Below are 15,767 nucleotides of genomic sequence, written 5' to 3'. Positions count from 1 at the left end.
TCAGTAAAGATCCTATAGATATCAAAAGGATACTAAGGAAATATTATGAACAACTCTGTGCTAAGACATTAAAACAAGTACAAATTCCTTGAAAAGCATAGCTGTGTAAACTGACACAGGAAGAAATAGAATATCTGAGTACCACCATACCTAGTAAAGAAATTAAGTTTTTAAATAAAAGTTATTCTACAAGGAAACCTCCAGGCCCACATGCTTCTACTTTAAATCTATCAAAAATTTGAGGAAGAAATAATAATCTTACAAAATCCTTTCAGAAAATAGAGAAGGAAGTACTTCAAAATTCATTTTATGGGGCCAGCTAAATCCTGATTACAAAATATTGCCAAAACAGACAAATAAAAATCCCCCCAAATCCAAAAAACAAAAACCAAAGAAAGGAAGACTATAGACTAATGTCCATCATTAAAATAGATGCAAAATTTCTAAATAAGATACTAGTAAATTGAATTCAGGAATATATAAAAAGGAGATGATATCATAAACAGGAGGAATTTATCACTGAAATGCAAGATTGGTTTAATGCTCAAAAATTGAACAATTCATTTTGGCATATTAACAGAATAAAGGGGAAAAAACATATGAATAGCACAATAGATGCATAAAAGATACTTGACAAATTTCAGCATCTATTCATGATTAAACTCTTTCTCAATAATAAGATAAACAACCCAATTAAAAGTTTGAACAGACACTTCACAAAAGAAGTGTCACTGTTTTCTATTGTGGCATAATATATTGCCACAAATCTAAGTGGCTTATAACAATACTCATTTATTATCTCACATTTCTACAGAGCAGAAGTCCAGGTGGGCTCAATGGGGAGCTTTGCTTAGGTTCTCTCAAGCCAAATAAAGGTGTCCACCTGCCTGGGCTCTTATTTGGAGACTTTGAGGAAGAATCCACTTCCGAGCTCATTCAGGCTGTTTGACAGAATTTAGCTCCTCATAGTTGTAGAAATGAAATCCCGGTTTCCTGCTGGTTGTTGGCTGGGGGCCAGCTTTTGGGTTCTTGCCTCATGGCTATTTCACCTGAGCAAGGAGAACCTCTGTCACACCAATCCTTCTCATTCTTCACATCTACCTCACTTTCTCTTCTACCACTAGCCTGAGAAAACTCTCTGCTTTTAAAAAGCTCAGGTAATTAAATTAGGCTCCCCTGGATTATCTGCCTACTTTAAAGTCAACTAATTAGTAACCTTAATTATCTTTGCAAAATCCCTTTAGCCAGGTAACATAACATAATCACAGGAGTAACACTAGGAGCAAAGGTCATAAGAACCATCTTGGAATTATGCCCACCACATGAAGATGTGTGAACCAACAGACCCATGAGGATATATGCTCCAAATCATAAGTCACAAGGGAAAGACAAATTAAAACCACAACCAGAAACCTGTCCACACCCAATAGAAGAATTAAAATTAAATATTGTCAAGACTGTGGAAAAACTGGAACTCTCATACTGTTCTGAAAGGAAGGAAGGAAGGTTTTAATTTCTTTGGAGAATATTTTGGCAATTTCTGTAAATTTATATATGTAATTACCATATGACCCAGCAAATCCACTGCTTGGCATTTACTCCAGAGAAATGAAAACTATCCTTATAAAACTTTCATTGAAGCTTTATACATCATTATCAAGAACTGGAAATAACCCCAATATAAATATACACAGAAGAATTGATAAACAAATTGTGGTGTATTCATACAATGGAGTTGTCAGCAATAAAAAGGAATAAACTACTAATGCATGTGGCAACATGGATGAATCTCAAAAATATTATGCTTAACCAAAAAAGTCAGACACAAGAGAGTACATACTATATGAATACATTTATACGACACTTTCGAATAGGCAAAACAAATCCGTAGTGATAGACCTCAGATCAGTGGTTACTGTAGGTGGGTGATAGTGAGATTGACTGATTCGAAGGACAAGAGAACTTCCGGGGAGATACAAACATTCTATACCTTTGGGGGTCATGTTTATATCAAAACATTTTAGATTTTACATGTTTAGTGGATTGTTTTTATTTTCTGAAAATTATAATTAAACTTGATTTTAAAAATATAATGTATGTATTTCTAATGAAAAAAAGATGTTTGTCTTCTTTTATTATTTAGTACAATTCTGGAATTTGGAGTTGATAGATAGAATATAAATAAGCTATTTGAAAGTGGCAAGTAAGTTGTCTTAGACAGTTTGGGTTGCTGTAACAAATTACCTAGATGGTAATTTGTTGACTGGGTGGTTTTAACCACAAACATTGATTTGTCACAGTTTTGGAGGCTGGGAAGTCTAACGTCAAGGTACCAACAGATTTGGTTCTTGGTGAGGGCCTCTGTCCTGGTTTGCAGATATCTGTCTTTTCACCCTGTCCTCACAGAACGGAGAGCAGAGAGAGCAAACTCTAGTCTCCTTCTCTTCTTATAAGGACACTAATCCCATCATGACCTCATCTAAATATAATTACCTCTCAAAGGCCCCATCTCCTAATACCATCCCACTGCGGGTTAGTTTTAACATGGGAGGTTTGGGGAAAACACAAACATGCACTCCGTAATACAAGTGTAACACTATTTGCAGATAAAATCATATTTTTTGGACAGTCATGGTAACATGGTAAAACATTACTAAGATTATTGAGAAAGCTCAGGAAAATGGCTAAATATAAGATAAATGTATAATCAGAAAATATAAACAAATAGTTCATTCTTAGCAGTACAAAATAGGAAAACAAAAATCTAAATATGATTGGTCATATCAAGAAATGTACAGACATATAAATTTGATAGTAAGATAAAAAGGAGGCTTATGTAAATGGGAAACCATCTTTCTGGATAGAAAGAACACTAAAAATCTGATTTTTTGGTAAATTACTTCCTAAATTTAATGAAATTCCAATAAAATGCCCAACAGAGAATAGCTAAGAAAATTTTGAAAAGAGTAAAAAGGGGGTTGGCCCTCCCAGAATTAAAAATATACTTTAAAGCTATAATAATCAAATTCATCTGATCATAGTACTATAGTAAGCAAAAATTGTAAGAAAGATCCATTAAATGGGGTGCCTGGGTGTCTCAGTTGGTTAAGCATCCAACTCTTGGATTTGGGCTCAGGTCATGATCTCAGGGTCCTGAGATTGAGTCCTGTGTTAGGCTTTGCACTGAGTTTGGAGCCTGCTTAAGATTCTCTCTTTTCCTCTCCCTCTGTCCCTCCCACCTGTCCCTCCCCCCACCCCGGGCTCACTCTTTTTCTTAATAAATAAATAAATAAATAAATAAATAAATAAATAAATAATTCATTAAACAGAATAGTTAGCCCAGAAATAGATCTTATAAAATAATGGTAAGTATACAACAAAGATGGTATTCCACATCAGGGCAGAGGAAAAAGATTGTTCAGTAAATGGTATTGGTGTAGCAAGTAAAATGTTAACTTAAGTTCTCAACCCATGGCATATGCCAAAATAAATTGTAGAATAGAATAAAAAATTAAAAATCCTTTATTTTTTTCATTTCTGATGGTTTAATTTTTTAATTTAAATCCAATTGATCAATTTATAATGTATTATTGGTTTCTGAGGTAGAGGTCAGTGATTCATCAGTCTTATATTATACCCAGGGCTCATTCTTTCATGAGCCCTCCTTAATGTCTATCACCCAATAACCTCATCCCCCACCTACCTCTAGCAACCCTCAGTTTGTTTCCTATGGTGAAGAATCTCTTATGGTTTGTCTCCCTCTCTGATTTCATCTTGTTTTATTTAATAAAGAAAACCCTTTAAACAAATATAAATAAGGGTTAATATTTATTAACTAAAGCATAGGAATACAGTGCACTAGTAAAAGACACCAAATTTGCCTAAGTAAACTTCCCTTAGAAGAAAGCACCAGGAAGGTAGGGACCCTGGAGGTCTGACTCATCACTAACCTCTGTGACCTACAGGAGATCTAGCCCGTGTGTGTGTTCTAATAAATCTTTATAGGATGTATGAAAACAACTGTTTTTATTTTTTGTAAAAGCAGCACCATTATGGTTTTCTTAAATGACAAACTGGGGGAAATATTTGTCATGTATATGTAAAGATTAATAGCCTCTTATTAAAAGTTCTTGCAAAATCATAGGAAACTTTATTAAGACCCATTAGATGGACACATATATGGACAAGCTATTCACAACAGAGGGAATACAAAGATTAATGAACATTTGAAAAAATATTAATATGAATAACAAAAGATTGCATGCTATCTGTCAAATTACAGGATTTTTAAAGATAAATATGTATATTCAATGCTGGTTTGGGTGTCATCTCATACAGTTTGGGGGGAGTTAACACGAATCTTTTAGACAAGTAATTTTGTATTCTATATCCACAGCCCTAAAAATACTGCTTTTGACCCTGTAATTACTTTTCAGAAAATGAACCTTAAAAATTTATCTGCTGCAAAGAAAGAAGAAACTTTATTTTAAAGTTCATCATAGGATTAAATATGGTAGTGAAAAATCGGTAACTATATGTCCAACAATAAGAAAATGGATTTTAAATTATGATAGCCACACAATGCATTATGCAGCCATTTGAATGATTTCTATAGAGATTTTAAAATTCCATCAGAAAATAATTGTTTTAAAAGGTACTGGGAGGAGACAAATTATTTTGTGATTGCCAACAATATTAAATATGCATAGAAAAAATAGTAACAATGGCATACATATTACCTTTTCCTGAAAGGGCAGGCACTCAGCACTTCAAAGGGATTATCTCATTAACCCTCACATCAAGACTATGAAGCAGTATGTATATGTATATGAAGCCATATGTGTATGTATATGAAGTCATATATATATGTGTATATTTTATTTTTCCCTATTGAACAGGTGAAGAAACTAATAGGGAGATTAAATAATTTTCCTGAAGCGTTTGAGCTGAGTGAGGTAGCAGGGCTTGATAGCAGGTTGGCTCTTGCGTCCATGCTTTTACTCACTGTTAAAATGCAACAAAATGTTTTCAGTTTTATAGGTTTGGGGGCCCATTGGTCTCTCTTATACTTTTCAATAATTTCCAAAGTTTCTACAATAAGCATGACTTACTGCTGCAAATTACTATTATTTTAATAATAGTAATATGTATTTTTAAAATCCCAAAGTCAACCTGATTTTCTGTAGCAACACTCAGATATCTAGGGATTATCTGCACCCCCTATTTCCAGGTGTCTCTCCCCAGACGCCCTGAAGAGCCCCAGGTCCCCCTTCCGGCTTGTTCACCGGGTCTTCCCGGGTTCCACCCACAGTACCCGGATCCCGGTTCTTGAAGCACCCTTTCTCTGTGCGCCTGCGTCGTGGCAGACCGCTCCAGGGTGCAGTTGGCAAACTTTCAAGGGCCGTAGGACCAGAGTCTTCGGGACCCTCCCAGATGTCGCCCAGCGAGGCCCCGCAGACCTCTAGCGGCCGAGGGTTCAAGCTTCAGTCGCTGGCGGAGGCCCGGCACTCAGGCGGGAACGCAGCGACCTTCCTGAGAGTGAGGCGCCCGCGGGAAATCCCCGGGGCTCGCAGGGCGGGGGTCGGCCTCTGGCCACCAAGTCGCAGAGGCCGGGAGGCCGCCGGGGTTCAGGGTGCAGCAGGTCTGGGAACCGGCTCCTGCAGCGGTGCCCCTTGGCAGTCGCGCACGGAGCCCCGGAGGCACCAGCCCGCCTGCCTACCATCCTTTATCAGATTAGGACAATTGCTGAAAACAGTGGTTAGTTCAAGCTGACTGAGCACTGGCCCCTGAGAAAACCGAGTGTTGGTTACAGAGGGTTGCCCGGGGACAAAATTTACGGCTTGGGTCCTGGGGGCAGTTATTGTGGGGGTGAGTGGACTTTAAACACGTTATCTCCTTGACAGTTAATTCTCTCTCTGGTCGGGAGCAAGAGTGGGGGGAACTGTTTGTGCAGATGTGGGAGCCGAAGTCCCACTTTCGGGGAGCTAGGGTAAGGGTCGCCTTTCGGAAGCGCGGCGACTGGTCCGGAGGGGTAACCAAGTTTTCCGGGTCGCTGGGGCAAGTATTCGATTTGAGCCCGCCTCGCTCGTGTGAGACATTCGCACGCGCCCATTCAGCCTGGCAGCGGGGTCCTCTGCCTGGAACGAGCCCTTCATTTCCCAGATCCGCTTCCTTTTGTGGTTAATAAAAGGGCGCATATAGAACCTGGGGGAAAAATTTGCAAGTGCGAGCGAGTACTTTGCGTGTTTTGGCGTCTGAAAACCTGACTCCAGAGAATCTTTGAATCATACATTGTGAGTTTCAGTGTTTAATGAAGTTTAAGGGAGGCTATTACTTGTGTTTGTAAAATCTTCGCGTCGCGCGCCCCGTTTGTCGCCCCAGTACGGAAAGCAGGGCCGAGCGGGGGTGGGGAGGGTCTCCAGTCCCAAGCGCTGCTGCACTCGGGGCTTCTGCCCAGTTTCCTGCCTCGGAGTTGTCGTGTCCGCCCCAGCTCAGAGCAGTTTGTGCAATTTAGAAACCCGATAGGAGGCAGCAGCTGATCTCCCACCACCCTAAAAATAATCCGCTCCGGCGCCCTGCGTGCTTCGCCTAGGGGAGGAAAACTGCCGTCGGAGTAAGTGAGTGCGTATTTTTTACATAAATATGATTTAAACATTTTAAGAGTAACTGTAAACTGTCGATTCCGGCAAGCAAAAGGCGCCCGCGCACCCTCGCAGCGCTGCCTTCAGACTCGCTATTTCTAGAATTAAGGCACCGGGCCCCAGCCGGAGAAGAGAGGGCGTGGGGATCAGGTTTCCAGCTTTACTTAGAAAACTCTGCCGGCTCCTACTTAAAACCGTCCGGGAATAGTGCAAGGAGTTATTACTATTTTTTTTTCTTTTAGACAATCTCCTGTATTGTTCATGAAGTAGTTTTCTATCTGCTTAATTTTTGTTACTCTTTACTTTTTAGGAGTTCTGCGTCTGGGTTTGAAATTGACACTTAAGACAGTGTAGGAAGCCGGTGTTTTGAAGGTAGTGCAAGTGCACGAGTAGGGGTTTGAAGCAGGATCAAGCGACCGCCCAAGGTATTTATTTTTTCTTGTTTGTTCAATTTGGGATTTAAAAAAATATCCTTTTGGCGTGCCTGAATCTTATCTGTTGACTACCATTTCCTTTAGTGTGCGATGGAACTTCAACGGGTGCATTGAGATCAGGCACTAAATCAGAAGTCAGTGGTCATTTTTGCAAGTGATTTTCCTACTTGGATCTGTCATTCATAGAGAGATAGACAGGGAGACAGACATCTTTTGCTTCCTATTTTGTGAATCATAGACTGAATGAAAAATTTCAAAGAAGTTATTACATTTGTTTAAGTGATCTATTCCTGGAAATGCCCTAGATAATGGTTATGCCCTAAATTCTTTACAGTGTCATGTTTCTCTTTCATAACATATAGTTAAGCTCCATGTAACTAAAGAACAAGTGACTTTCTGTGTAAGAATGAAAGTTTTTATAGTGCTTTTAGCATGTTTTCTTCAGGTGTTTGCAGCATGTTTAAGTTCTCGGAGGTTGCTACTTCTTTAGAACTGACACTTTCTTCTAGATGAGCAGGAAAGAATGCTACTTTTTACTTTACTTTAGTCATCAACTAAATCCAAATTTTATACCTCCTGAGGGTGTGGAACTTTCTAGAATGCATTTCAAGAATAAAAATACTGAGAGGGGGATTCTTTCCATGAAGCCAAACGTTTGGGCATCAAGGAGTTTTTTCCTTCTATGCTTTCTGCTTTGCAGACCATCTCTATAATCAAAGTTTCACTTTTGACATTTGTCTTTAAAGTTCATTCAGTCCCAACTGTCTGCTGTCCTAAACACTTGAACATCTTTCAGTGGGTTTATACTTGTGGGAAGAAAAGTGTCATGTCTTCCTATCTGGCTTCTTTCCCCTCTCTCTCCTCCTGGATGCTTGGGCCTCCGTCAGTGCTTAGTTGAAGAAGACAGCCCCAGAAGGGGCAGGGCTAAGGGGCGTCACATGACTGAGTTTAGCCAGCAAGAGGAGCAATTTATACCGTTCCCAAAACATCCCTAACTTAATCATGGTTCTGCGAGGGAAACCCTGAATGACAATAGGAGATTTAAAAACTAATTGAAAGTCCTGATTGTATAAAATGCCTTTGGCAAACACAGTAATTATCTACAAGTTCATTCCTTCCCTCCTTTTTGCCCATGTTGAGTTGTAAGATGGGCTGACTGTTAGAATATGCCACATGTGTACTGTAGGTTTGGAGAAGGAAGCTAAGGGTCAGAGAGGAAAGGATGGAGGAGGAGGAGACAGAAAGAAAAAAAAAAACAGGAAAGATATAAAAAGGGGTAGCGAACAGATTGGGAGCCCTAGGGCATGTGAGGTTAGAGATTATGGTAGAAGAAAGAAATCATTCTAAAGCTTTCACTTTACTAATCTGAAGTATGCACCTCGTATGATTATATCATTGTCCATTTCCCTGCCTGGTAGATCATAAGCTTTATATTATACCAAGAGCTATTGTGATTAGTGTGGTTTGATTTATACAGTCTAAGACCACAGGTACTGTTTGGCATGTGCTCTCTTGGATTCCTGGTCCTTAGCACATGGTCAGCATCAATAAGTATTTTTACAGTTAATGAATGCCCTAGAATCCCAGACATCAAGCACATGGCTGGAAATGTTCTTTGACTTTTGCAGGTTGCTGTAGTTCTCTGATATCTTCTTTCCACCTTTATACACATTTATCCAAAGGTTACTTGACTGATAGGTTTGAGGATTGATTGAACATACCATATAGGCAATGCTTATTATAGCTAATGAAGTATATGTTTTGCAAATTCAGATTACACTTTAGTATCTGGCTCAATGATAATGATTAAATATCTATCTATCTGTATATAAATGTGGCCAATTGGAATATTATAATTATAAACTGGCAAAAGTAAAAATTATTTTGTGGTTCATTCTAGGAAACAGTTTATACATGTCTTTCAATAAGAGTGGGTTCAAATTTCTTTTTATCATTTCTACTCAATAAAAGGGATAGTCTAAAAAACAAAAGAAAGTCTTAGAAATTCCATTACTAGCTGTTATTTTTCAGTTTGTTTTTTTTTCTATTTTTCCCATCTCATTGACGTACATTACTGTATAAGTTTAAGTTGTACAGCATGATGGTTTGATTTACATGTATTGTAAAATAATTACCACACTAGGTTTAGTTAAGATCCATCACTTCAGGGGCGCCTGGGTGGCACAGCGATTAAGCGTCTGCCTTCGGCTCAGGGCGTGATCCCAGCGTTATGGGATCCAGCCCCACATCAGGCTCCTCTGCTGGGAGCCTGCTTCTTCCTCTCCCACTCCCCCTGCTTGTGTTCCCTCTCTTGCTGGCTGTCTCTATCTCTGTCGAATAAATAAATTTAAAAAATCTTAAAAAAAAAAAAAAGATCCATCACTTCATATAGCTATAGTACATAACACAAAACTTCCATTTTACTGTTACTTAAAAAAATCTCAAGCCCTTTTAAATTATTTTATGAGGCTTGGAGACTTAAGAGTTGCTAAGAATTTGCCAAGTATATACCCTCATCTTGAGGTTTTTTTTAATATAAATTTTTTTTTTAATGAGAAAGGTCTCAACTAGAGATCATATCAATGATGTTCAATAAAAGGGCTTACCGGAAACAATATGTGAGAGGAATTCCACATAAGAATTTACAGACTGTAAACACAGGCTTTTTAACTAGTTGTTTTATTCATATAACGCTTTATAAAACTTTTGCTTGAAATTTGATTTCTCCAATAGTTTACCTACCGTTGCCAATCTTTTCTGCGTAACACTCTTTGTTTTTTTCCTAGGGAAAAATATTGTTCGTGACCATTGCTAAATCATTTCTCAATGAAAGGGAAGAGAGAAAAGGTACTAGTTTACTTATTTATACCTTTACCAACCTTTAATAATCTAACTCCAAATCTGGCGTGACATAAATGTGGAAAAGAGACCAAGTGCAGTGAGGTTAAAATCCCAAACTGCTACTTCTTTTGATGACAATGGATAACATGTTTTGAAAAAAATAGGTTGGAGGCGGCATGCTGCAGGGGGAGAAAGAGTTTAAGTCAGGCCCATGGGTATGGATCACGGCTACCCTATTGGTTGGCAAGTTACTGAACCTCCGCATACTCTCCTCTAAGATACAAATAACTAGCATTGCATGGCTGTTCTAAGGACTAAAGATTGTGTATGCAAAGTGCCCAGCATTTGGCAGGTAGTAAGTAAATAGGAGGCATAATAATAGAATTTTTCAGCAGGCTCAAGCTCTTCAGAATTTCACAGTGGTATTTTTTTTTAATTTTTAATTTTTAATTAATTTATTTTTTTGATGTAAAATTCGGTGATTCATTAGTTGCGTATAACACCCAGTGCACCATGCAATACGTGCCCTCCTTATAGTGGTATTTCGATGGAGCAGATCCTTGTTCCTATACAATCTTTCTCAGCACAACGAGAGGAATTCATTTAAAATGTGAGTCAGACTGGGTCACTCCTGCAATTAAAACTCCCCAGTGATTCCATGTCACTGAGTAGAAGCCAAAGTCCCAACAGTGGCTAGCAAAACCCCGGGTTACCTTGTCCTCAGCTTCCTCTCTAAATTTGTCTACTTTTACTCTAATGTAATATTGATTTCCAATTTAAAAACATTTTTTTTTATTTCAAAACTTGATTAGGGTGCATTTCATGTAAGAATATTCTCTGACTGTGGGACCCAAGTAATTTCATTAAGTTGTCATTTGAGTTATATTTAATTTATCTGAAGCATTTGATTTTAATATCCTTCAGAGGAAGGCTGATTTCTGTTTGCCACCACATCGGCCTTTGTGTATTAGTATTCCTTTGTACAGTTAATGAAAAGTGGCGGTATTTTGCCCAGCATAAGTAATTTGCTAATGCATTTTCAGTGAAAAAGGACGAGAAAGGATTCAATATACACTGTCTTGTAGTATTAGTCAATTGTTTCATTTTTTCTTTCTTTTTCTTGCTATATCACTATTTTTGTTCTTTAAAATCATTTTAGTCACACACACACACTTCTTTAAGGTACCATCATTGGTAGATAAAAATAATTATGTATTTTCCAAATTAAAATAAAATATTTTTCTCTGAAAAAAAGAGATCGCAAAGAAGTGATTTATAGAATGTATAAAGCCTTCATAAGAAACTCTCAAATGACTGTGGCATACAGTTTCCTATTTCCTCAATTGTGAAAATAAAGGGGGTTAATTTTATAATAAGATCTCCTCCTTAGGGCTATGATTTTATGAAAGAGAATTTAATAATGAGAGATTCTTTCTTCTCTCTCTTCCTTTTAGAGTAAGTCATATAAGAAGAAATGAGCCTTTCATTCTGTGGTAACAACATTTCTTCATATAATATCTACGATGGTGTGTTGCAAAATCCCTGCTTTGTGGATGCCCTCAACCTGGTCCCTCATGTCTTCCTGTTGTTTATCACTTTTCCGATATTGTTTATTGGTAAGTAATCTATTCTTCTATATTTCCTCACCGAATATTTATTTTAAAGGTCTTGTTGGTGGTTGAGATTTGGTATAATGTTGACTTAATTTTCCCAACATAAAACTGATCATATAAATCTGTCAGAAAAGAACAAGCAAATTTTTTGTGCTTCCCAATTATTTATGTTCTTGGCATAGGATATTATGTAGATAAAATAGAAGTCACGTGTCTTCTTAGAAATGGACTTAAGTAGCAGCAGCAGTGTTTTAAAAAGAGGAAAAGAGAGTCATGTGGGATAGATCTAAAGCCTTTGCTGAGCACTTGCTTTGAGCTGGTGAAGAGAATGGAAAATGGGTAAAACACAGTACTTGCCTGGAATATTCACTGGGACTGTCCAGTGAAACAGATGTATCAAAGTCAAGAGACAAATGACTATCCCACACTGTAAGCTCGTTTGCAGGTACAGGAACAAATTATCCTGGGCATTAACTTGCTAGAACAACTAATTCTTGGGGCTAGCGGGGATGATTGCATGGAAAGTGATACGTTGGGGGACCTGAGGACATGGAGCATGCAAGTTCAAGTAGGAGTGATAAGGGTGTGTTCCAGGTAAAGAATATTTATGCAAACAATTTGCAAAGGAGCTAAAAATACAGTTTTGTCTATTATTTTATAGTTTACATAGACACAAAATCCAATTATTTAAAGCAATTATGTATAACTTCTATAACTTCCCCCAAAACAATCAAAATAGACCTTTAACTTAAAAATTTTTTAAAATACATTTCACAAATAAAAATGACAGAGACTAACATGACAAACATCTATTGAGCTGGTCACCACTCATCTGAAGGAATCTAATGGGAAGACTATAAGTGAATCCCTCTGTGTACTATTTCCTGAGCCTGTTACTTTTCCCACATCCCGTGTCCCTATCCCTTCAAAAGAGGTAACTACTCTCTGAATTTGGTGCTTAATTTTGCTTATAAAAATAAATTTACTTATAAAAATAAAAGAAAAAAAACATCAGACTGCTTTTCTTAAGAAAACTAGCCTATCTTCATGACCTGCTTTAAAAGAAGGTCTACAAATAATTTATATGCTTTAATTTCTTCATTTAACAAATATTAATTGAGAGACTACTATGTATCTGGCATTGTAACAGTGATTAAAAAATTTCTGTTACAAGATATATCATGTCGAGGCCAACGAAAATCTTGGCGCATAGTTATTCGTGTTAAACAAATATATAGACAATAAACATAACTGTGCCAGAGTGGCCATATATAGAAACATGAGTTGTTTATATGGTTGGTATACCTTGTAGGACATTAACAATGCCCTTTGGCCAAAAGTAGACCACACTTTTTTAATCCCAATTTGACAGTTAGTAATTCATTTTTGACACTCAGCTAACCTCTAGAAGGCAATTATTGTGACAATCTTTTGTGCATCAGTAGCATTGAACGCAGGCTGGCAAAAGGGTATTTGAATCAAGTGGAGTTGGAGCGAACATTGTCAAAGGGGAATGTTGGAGGAAAATACGGACTATTCTGTTCATCTATCACATTGGCTACTTGAGCTAGTGAGAGATCATAAATAAATCTCAAAGAAGTATCAGGCATCAGGAAAGCTTGCCTGCAAGAATTTACAGCATAAATTCGAGAACAACATGTTATATGTAACTAATCTTTCCATAATGAAGTTCATTTGGGAACAACTAACACATGAATCAATTTTCTTTTCAAAGACTGCTTCAGGAGTCCCATTAGTCCTTACAGAAATTCCTTCCTGCAATATTTTGAGCACAAACCCCGATTCATTCTTGAAGTATGTGAGGCTTCTCTACAAACAAAACATTTCTTTGAGAAAATATCACTACCACTGTTGAATAGTGCTGGCCCAGTCATAGGTTATAATTTTTCTCACATGATATGCATATGATTGAGTTGACTCAACTAATGAGTTCTACATTTCATTACCAAATATGGCTCTTTGCATTAGTCCCCCCACAGATCCCATGTTTTGAAAGATTTTAGACACCAAATTGCTTTTATTAACATCATCATTAATTTGGTTTCCTCTTAAATGAATCAGAGACCTGTCAGTAAGAGCTCTGATTAGCATGAGATAACCATGTTGTCACCCACAGTTGGCCTTATTCTTGAGCAGTGCAACAAATGTCAATGTGTTAACCTAGGCAGTCTTGTAAAAATTCATTGAAACTGAACTGCTATTTTTTTTTTAACATAATGAAAATAGACCGGGATTTTCGTTGCTACCCTAGAGAGCACCTCTCATTCTTGTTTCAGGAAATCTACCATCCCCCAAATGATAGCACAATGTGAATTATTTCCATGATTACATTTATTTATTTTTTTAAATTTAATTTATTTCAGAGAGAGAATGAGAGAGAGAGCGAGAGAAAGAGCATGGTGAGGGAGGGTCAGAGGGAGAAGCAGACTCCCCGCCGAGCAGAGAGCCCAATGCGGGACTCGATCCCAGGGCCCTGGGATCATGACCTGAGGTGAAGGCAGACACTTAACGGCCTGAGCCACTGAGGGACCCACTATGATTATATTTAATCCTTTTATTTCTTCTCTTTTTCTTTTCAGGGTGGGGAAGTCAAAGCTCGAAAGTACAAATTCATCACAACACATGGCTTCATTTTCCTGGACATAACCTGAGATGGATTCTTACATTTGCTCTTCTCTTTGTGCATGTTTGCGAAATAGCAGAAGGCATTGTTTCTGATTCGTAAGTGACACAACATAGTTAATACGATTACACTATACAAGTGAGTATACTGATACAGATGGTAGTTAAGAACGTACCAAGTCAGGCTTAATTTTTTAGTTATAACTTATTAGGAACAACAGCTGTCGCTCATTTTATAGCAGTCCTGCTTATCTGTAATTTCATTTACCCATGATCAACCAAAGTCTGGAAGCAGGTGATACTCCTTCTGATGATGGGTAGTCAGAAGGTCAGTAGACTAACACTGGATCACAATGCCTATGCCATTCACCTCACTTCATCTCATCACGTAGATATTTTCTTATCTAACCTCGTCACAAGAAGAAAGGTGAATACAGTGCAATAAATTATCTTGAGAGAGAGGGAGAGAGACCACATTCACATAACTTTTACTACCGTATATTGTTATAATTATTTATTTTATTATTATCAGTTGTTAATCTCTTACAGTGCCTAATCTATACATTAAACTTTCTCATAGGTTTGTATGTATAAGAAAAAACATAATATATGCAGGATTCAGTACTATCTGTGATTTCAGGCATCCACTGGGGTCTTGGAACATATCCCCTGCAGTTAAGAGGGGGACTGATGCATTTGATAATCATGTGTTTTGTCCATATTTTTGTGTTGCTACGTAATTCCTCTGATAACAAAAATTCAGGTCATCTGTGACTTGTGCTTATTCATGTGCTATTTCTTTGTTCCTTCATCTATGTAACTCTTACAGAAAGTTCCCTCCTTTTAAACACTTTGATGTTTACTTTATCTATCAATATAAGTATACGTAGAAAGATTGTCTATATTGACGTACAGCTCAAATAGGTATATATTTACATACAACTATATAACCAGTTCTCAGATGTTTCCATTTGTTTTATAAAGAAGCAAAGATAGATGAGGCAGGCATTAAAGAAGTCTGAGAACCAGTGAGGATCTAGCCACAAATTGAGGCACAACACAAAACTATTTTAAAATCAGGATTTGCCAGAAAACCCATATTTTTGAAGGAATTTTGTCATTCTTATAAAAGAAGTTTGCATTAAGCAGTTAGAACATAATGAATTCTACTTATAAACCTGAACATAATGTGGGAAAAATATTTTTATCACATATTAACAAAAAATAGGAAATAATTTTGATAAGCAATATCAAATAGAATTTTGATTATGAAATTATGCTAAATAGTGCACCGTCAATTGAAGAATTGATATGAAAAGTTCTTAGGAGTTTTTAAAAAGAAAGCTCAAAAATCATTTTTCTTTTATCTAAAAAGGACCTTCCCTGACATCTGTTTATGTTTTTCTGTTGCAATTAATGAGGAATGAAACTTCTAAGCTTTTGTTATGGAGCCAACTATTTTGTAATGTTTTATGACAGTTCTTTGCATGGATGTGTGCATCTTAGTTTCCAATAAAAAGAAAAATCAGGGACTCTGATGATATTGCATGCCTTCAAGCAGTTAGAAGCTTGATTGACTATTATCTTATTGATTA

At 37.2% G+C, this 15,767-nt stretch overlaps 1 protein-coding gene across 1 annotated transcript in view; it reads left to right on the top strand.

Moving 5' to 3' along the window:
• Positions 1-6,322: 6,322 nt before the first annotated feature.
• The window catches only part of ABCC9 (ATP binding cassette subfamily C member 9), a 134,565-nt gene continuing 125,120 nt past the window's right edge, over positions 6,323-15,767 (top strand). Inside the window, 5 exon segments of the mRNA XM_034645224.1 lie at positions 6,323-6,617; positions 6,952-7,066; positions 9,862-9,922; positions 11,371-11,532; positions 14,130-14,271. Coding sequence (XP_034501115.1) covers positions 11,391-11,532; positions 14,130-14,271 — 284 coding nt within the window. The 5' untranslated portion in view covers positions 6,323-6,617; positions 6,952-7,066; positions 9,862-9,922; positions 11,371-11,390.

This window comes from Ailuropoda melanoleuca, chromosome 16 (genome assembly GCF_002007445.2).
Source record: "Ailuropoda melanoleuca isolate Jingjing chromosome 16, ASM200744v2, whole genome shotgun sequence".
Taxonomy (NCBI): Eukaryota; Metazoa; Chordata; class Mammalia; order Carnivora; family Ursidae; genus Ailuropoda; species Ailuropoda melanoleuca.
This window is presented reverse-complemented; position numbering and strand designations above follow the sequence as displayed.